The sequence below is a fragment of the Montipora capricornis genome, chromosome 2 (genome assembly GCF_036669925.1).
Source record: "Montipora capricornis isolate CH-2021 chromosome 2, ASM3666992v2, whole genome shotgun sequence".
In the NCBI taxonomy this organism is placed as follows: Eukaryota; Metazoa; Cnidaria; class Anthozoa; order Scleractinia; family Acroporidae; genus Montipora; species Montipora capricornis.
The window spans coordinates 32,033,167-32,039,166 of record NC_090884.1 but is presented as its reverse complement, the minus strand read 5'-3'; the positions used below and the strand labels follow the sequence as shown (position 1 = coordinate 32,039,166).

Genomic DNA, 6,000 nt, shown 5'->3' with positions numbered 1-6,000 from the left:
CCATGAAGGGATTTGCTCTCCCTTCTTGCACACTCCTCGATGCCGATCAGTCCTCTTCCCCCTTCCTTTCTCGGCAGGTACAGTCTCGCAACATTACTCCTGGTTAATATTATTATTGTTGTTGTTATTATTATTATTATTATTATTACTATTATTATTATTATTTATTTCTTTATATATATATATATTTTTTTTTGAGAAATTCAGAAATTTTCTCGGTCGTCGTCAACAGTCATTATATTTTTCGGGCATTCACAGCTTACGAAACTATCGGATGCTACAAAGACACAGGGGATCGTGCAATCCATACCTTAGAAGGGAAAGACCCAATCCTGGACGGAGGCTACAAGGCGAGGACAAATGCAATAGAAAAATGCTACGAAGCTGCCAAAAAGAGGGGATATAAGGTGTTTGCTGTTCAGGATGGCGGATGGTGCGCGTCAAGTGCCACGGCGGAAAACACGTATGACAAATATGGTCCATACCACACTTGTGCATCCGACGGAGAGGGTGGAGCCTGGGGTAATCAGGTCTATTTCATTCGAGGTAAAGTCTTCTGCCACCTCGGCAACTTGCAAATTCTGACTCCACTAAAATTAGCATTCAAAGTACTCAAAGTCAAATGTGCAGTCAGCCATGGGATGAATACACACGCTACAGACACTGGTTGCAATACAAAAGCATTAAGAGCCACTTCTCGTCTGTGGTCATAAAGGGTGGAAGCGTTTCCCCATCTAAAGCAGCGGCTCTGAACCTCGGGAAAGAGGTAACCCCCTAGCGCCCCTTCATAATAAAACCACAAAAGTCGACTGAAGTAAAAGGAAAAGCTAATATAGCGATCAAAATCACAAGAGCCCGTGCCTTTCAGTCGCAAAACCAGAATATTACTTTCTGATTAATTTGTTTCCAGGTCACTCAACTCTCAGAAATTACATTCCGTGTAAATATGAGAACACCTTTTTTGAAGCCTTTCCTAGCTTTCATGATTTCGTACCCAGGCGACATTGGAAAAGGTGGAAGCCTAAATAATGTCATCTATTTCCTTTCATTTTCCTTTTTACTTCGATGAACAGAATACCTTACAAGCTATGGATGCTTCAAAGACACAGGAAATCGTGCAATTCCACCAATTGAAGGTCCTCCTTTAGACGATAACTACCAAGCTCGTAAGCATGCAATTTCTAAGTGCGCCGTCGCGACTCTCCGAAAGGGATTTCAAGTGTTTGCCATTCAAGATGGCGGTTGGTGTGCGTCCAGTAACACAGCAGAAAACACTTTCGACAAATATGGAAAGAGTATTGCATGCAAAGATGACGGTGAAGGCGGCGCGTTGGCAAACAATGTTTATTTGATCGGTAGGGAACCTATTTACGAGGAGTAGAGTAGTTTCTTTTTAGTTGAATCTAGGGACTTCAATTAATTTTCTTTCCATGATCAACCTGCTTTCGAAAAAAATAACCATATCATTCGGTTAGTTGCTTTAAAGAGAGAAATTCCTTTAATTAAATGGAGAAATTTCGCTTACTTATTTCACGTGCTGTTTATATATCGTTAAATAATTGAAACTAGACTAAGTTTGCTGTGAAGTCTCTCTGTGAATGTAAACAGATAACAGTGTAAATGCGAAGACGACTTCTGACAGCAACATTTTATTTCAATTGGAAAAACAGAATGTCAACAGGTTCTTGGCATGGAATGTGGTGCAATCAAAGATGAGCAAATAAAAGCGTCTTCTGAGTGGGATGCAAATCACGCCGCCATCCAGGGAAGACTTAACTTCCAAAAGTCAGGAATAAAGCAAGGTGCCTGGTCCGCAAAGAATAACGATAAGAATCAATGGTTGCAGATTGATCTGCGAACATGGTACACTAAAGTGACTGCTGTAGCTTCACAAGGAAGGAATCAGGTGGACCAGTGGGTTACAAAGTACAAACTGCAATACAGCAACGATGGATTTATCTTCCAATACTACAAGGAGCAAGGACAGACCGTTGACGAGGTAAGATGTGATGGTAAGCAGTTCGTCTTCGTAACCCGGTTTGAAGGAATTAACCCTCGCGGTTCTTAAAAATAAATCCCTAGTTCGTCTACAAGACAGGCGGACATACCCGGCAGTGGAAAAATTCTATCCTTGACCTTTATATTAATTTCCGAGCTAGTTTTTCGCAGGAATGAAGTAAGCTTTTCGAGCGTTCTTATGGTTTCTCTGACCACTTTCCTACCAAGGAATTTTTATTTTCTTAAAAGCCTCCTACTTAAAAATTCAATAATTATTGATTGGGTATTGCGCAAGTGTCCAAGTGTTCAAAATCTAATGAAATAAGACAATTTTCCTTTCGCACTTGATGGATATGAGACTGGTTATAGCCAATAAGGTGCCTCGTTGGATATTCGCCATCTCATATCCAGCGCGAGCTAGTGGAATAATAGCTAATTGTCATCATTCGTGGACTTTCTTCCTTGTATCTCTCATTGGTTGTGCCAAGGATCTTTAGCCAGTCAACAAAAATACTTTGTCTTCTCCAAACTAATTGTCTAACAGCGACTTACTTTTTTCATGCTCAAGGAATTTACTGCAAATTGGGATCAAGATACAATCATCTATCACAAATTAAACCCTCCGATCACGGCGCGTTACATCCGATTCCGACCTGTCAATTGGCATAACCACATATCAATGAGAGTAGAAGTCTATGGCTGCAAACAAGGTAATCATGATATATTCTTTTTCCATCGACTTTACAAAAAACAAAATTATCAACTAAATTAATACGGCTTAAAGTGGAATTACCATTAAAATAAGTTTAAGGGTCACTTTGAAAAAAAAAAAAGACATCTATTTAGAAAGGTGGGCATTTTGGTGCCTGGAAGTGTGATAGTCAAGGTTCATATGCGAGGATTGGCTAAACATACTTTCCCACCGCTTGATATGGTGTCGTGCGTTAAAATAGAGTTGCGGAGTTCGTTGTAATTGCACTCTTTACATTTCCATTCCCGCTGAAAATGATTTGATTTTATCCTTTTGAATGCCCTTAGTGTCAAGTTCATCTGTGGAAAATCTTCTAATTAAAAAAAAAGACAAAAACAAAAAAAAAACAAAAACAAAACAAAAACAGATTATGGACAAGGTTCAGGTCACATATCGTTTCAAATATCGCTTTTTCTTTTATTTTATGTTCACGAAAAGTAGTATTCTAAGAGGCCACCAATCTCAGTAATAACCCCAGCGAAAAAAGTTAACTTTTTAGACGAGGAAATACCATTTGTAACTTCGTTCAAAGCTAAAACGGCCTGGGTTTCAGGCGTGGTCTGCCTATGGCGTCCCGCGTAAAATAAAGGAGCTACACTGACAGTCAGGTGCATTGATAATCATCAGCTTGCCAGAGTGCCCTTGGTGTACAGAGTGGAGCGATCACAGATAATCAAATGAGTGCCTCTTCAGAGTGGGATCTAAATCACGCAGACTCACAGGGTAGACTATTTTTTGAATCGACTACCAAAGCAGATTCCTGGTCTGCAAAGAGAAACGATGCCAATCAGTGGCTCCAGATTGATCTGGGAGTATATTCTAGAGTGACACGTGTGGCGTCCCAAGGAAGACATGATCACCCGCAGTGGGTAACAAAATACAAGTTACAGTACAGTAACGATGGAAACACATTCCTCTACTACGTCGAAGCAGGACAGACAGCCCACAAGGTAAGATAAATTAATACCCCGTTGAGAACTTTAATTTTCCTTTTCCGTATAACATTGCATCAACAAGACCTGTCAAGAAACGAAGTTTCTTATGACAAAAATTACAAAGTGACAATAATTGCATGAATAAGTAAACAATTAATAATAAAACAAAATAAATGCGAATAAAATAACAACCCTGTGAAACGTGCCTTAGTTTGGCAATGGCCTCCAAAACTCTGATTTCTGACTTTCCCGTGTTCAATAATGATTGGGTTGTAAAAAAGCGGCAGTATCTTCAAGTCGATTTCTGCCAGGGTTAGTTAATGTGAATACATTGCAACTCACCTCAGATGATAGCTACAGCGCTTGTGTTGTTATGACTTTGTCAAGTGGCACATAAACTAAATTAATCTAGAGATAGAGCACGTTTCCTCAGGATTGACATCTGTGTTCTAGACGAATGTGTGTTGAACTTCGGGAAAATCTATTGATCTTTCTCTTCACAGGAATTTCCTGGAAATAAGGACCAACACACAGTTGTATTTCATGAATTACGTCCGACAGTCACTGCGCGTTTCATTCGTTTTCGACCAGTCCAATGGCACGGCCACATTTCTATGAGGGTGGAAATTTATGGCTGTAACCAAGGTAATAATATAAGCATCAGCAGATTAAGAAGTAAATTGCAAATGCAATCAACGGCCAATTTGAGGCAAGACCAAAGAAATTATTTTTTAGAGTCGTGTACTCAGTTGCCTGGCCTTAGAAAAACAAAAAAGAAACGAGGCTGGTGTTAACATACAAAATTCACTGCTTTTCATATTTCCATGAGAACGAGTTAGCATGCGGTAATCATTTTTATAAGTGTTTTATCAAGAGTATTTTAGATGATATGAATGTATATTTGCATCGTGGGATATAGACGAAAGAGACACAGGATTCAAACCCATTACCTCTGCAATGCTGGTGCAATGCTCTAGCAACTAAGCTAATTAATGTATGAAAAATTGTCCAGATAAGTGCGAGTATCATTTCTCTCTTTCGCCTATAACCCGCGCTTCAAATATACATTCCTTACATTTACCGAGTCCTTTACGGGACTGAGCTCAACAAACTGACCTGCTCCTAACTGACTGACTTCATGAGAAGTGCACAGGATTCGCAGAGGTCATGGGTTCGAATCTCGTTGAAGCCAACTGAATTTTTCAAGTGTCTCTAAGAGACAGTTGCTTAAATTGTCCAATTAAGTGCGAGGATTACTTCCACCTTTTGTCTGTGGCGCGCAATTCAAATATATATGTTGCCTCTAAAATCCGTTTTCAGGTTGAATCCGTTTTTACCTAGGATAAAATGATGATCCCCATTTTTCCTAGGTTGAATACGCACTAAGATGAATTGAAGAATTTTTTTTTGGAGCCTAAATTAAGCCTAGAGAAAAGTTAGGGTCAGGTTAGGATTATGGTCATTATATACATGGATATAAATTGGCTTATTGTACGAAAGTAAATATTGAAAAGACCTGTGTTGTGGTGTAGTGATGAAGACACAGGACAATATATCCCCTTGGAGCCACCTTACTTAAATTGTCCAGATAAGTGCGAGCTCACTTCTCTCTTTAGTATTTTATATAGAAGTTACCAGAGGTATTTACTGTACGTTTGTGGCTGTAACTGGAGCGGCGTTCCCAGTTTTTTTTATAATCTCACACCCGCACAGAGATATAACTTTTTCAAAAAAGGGATAGATAGTATATCTTTCTCTAATTCATGTCTTAGGTTCTGACGGGAGCAGCTGTTCACCAAATCCATGCAAAAATGGTGCTACTTGTGTCGATCTTGCCAACGGTTATAGCTGTGATTGTAAGCCAGGATACACTGGCAATGACTGCCAAACAAGTAAGGATGTGGCTCTTAAAAATTAAATCTTTAGCTTATCTTATAGCAGGTATAGATTTACAATGAGAAAGAAGGAAAGAAATCGAATGGCAATAGACTAGTAAGAATACTTTGTGTTTCTTTTCCTAATATCAGCAAATGCTTACCCAATTTATATCAGAACGGAGTAACTTTTAAATGTCTTGCTGGGTTGATATGGCTGAGGTTGTGTGTCAGGATATACTGGAAATTGTAGGCCAAATAAATGAAGAAATAGCTTGCCCCCGAAATACCATTTGCTTAGCGTAAAACGAACGTTGATTAAATAATATCAGAAAGGAGACCAACCCATCGCGGGAATCTAAAATGTAGGAATTTATGTCTGATTTTTGGACATCAACGCATGCTTGCCCAATCCACCTCAGAACGGAGCCTCTTGTGCGGA

The 6,000-nt window shown here is 39.3% G+C and overlaps 1 protein-coding gene across 2 annotated transcripts in view; it reads left to right on the top strand.

The window, feature by feature from the left end:
• The window catches only part of LOC138018486 (uncharacterized), a 40,572-nt gene that overhangs the window by 23,931 nt on the left and 10,641 nt on the right, over nucleotides 1-6,000 (top strand). For both annotated transcript variants that reach the window (XM_068865120.1, XM_068865128.1), the window contains exons 13-19: nucleotides 259-546; nucleotides 1,074-1,355; nucleotides 1,671-1,999; nucleotides 2,567-2,708; nucleotides 3,377-3,699; nucleotides 4,188-4,329; nucleotides 5,457-5,576. In XM_068865120.1, coding sequence (XP_068721221.1) covers nucleotides 259-546; nucleotides 1,074-1,355; nucleotides 1,671-1,999; nucleotides 2,567-2,708; nucleotides 3,377-3,699; nucleotides 4,188-4,329; nucleotides 5,457-5,576 — 1,626 coding nt within the window. The remainder of the gene's footprint in view (nucleotides 1-258; nucleotides 547-1,073; nucleotides 1,356-1,670; nucleotides 2,000-2,566; nucleotides 2,709-3,376; nucleotides 3,700-4,187; nucleotides 4,330-5,456; nucleotides 5,577-6,000) is intronic.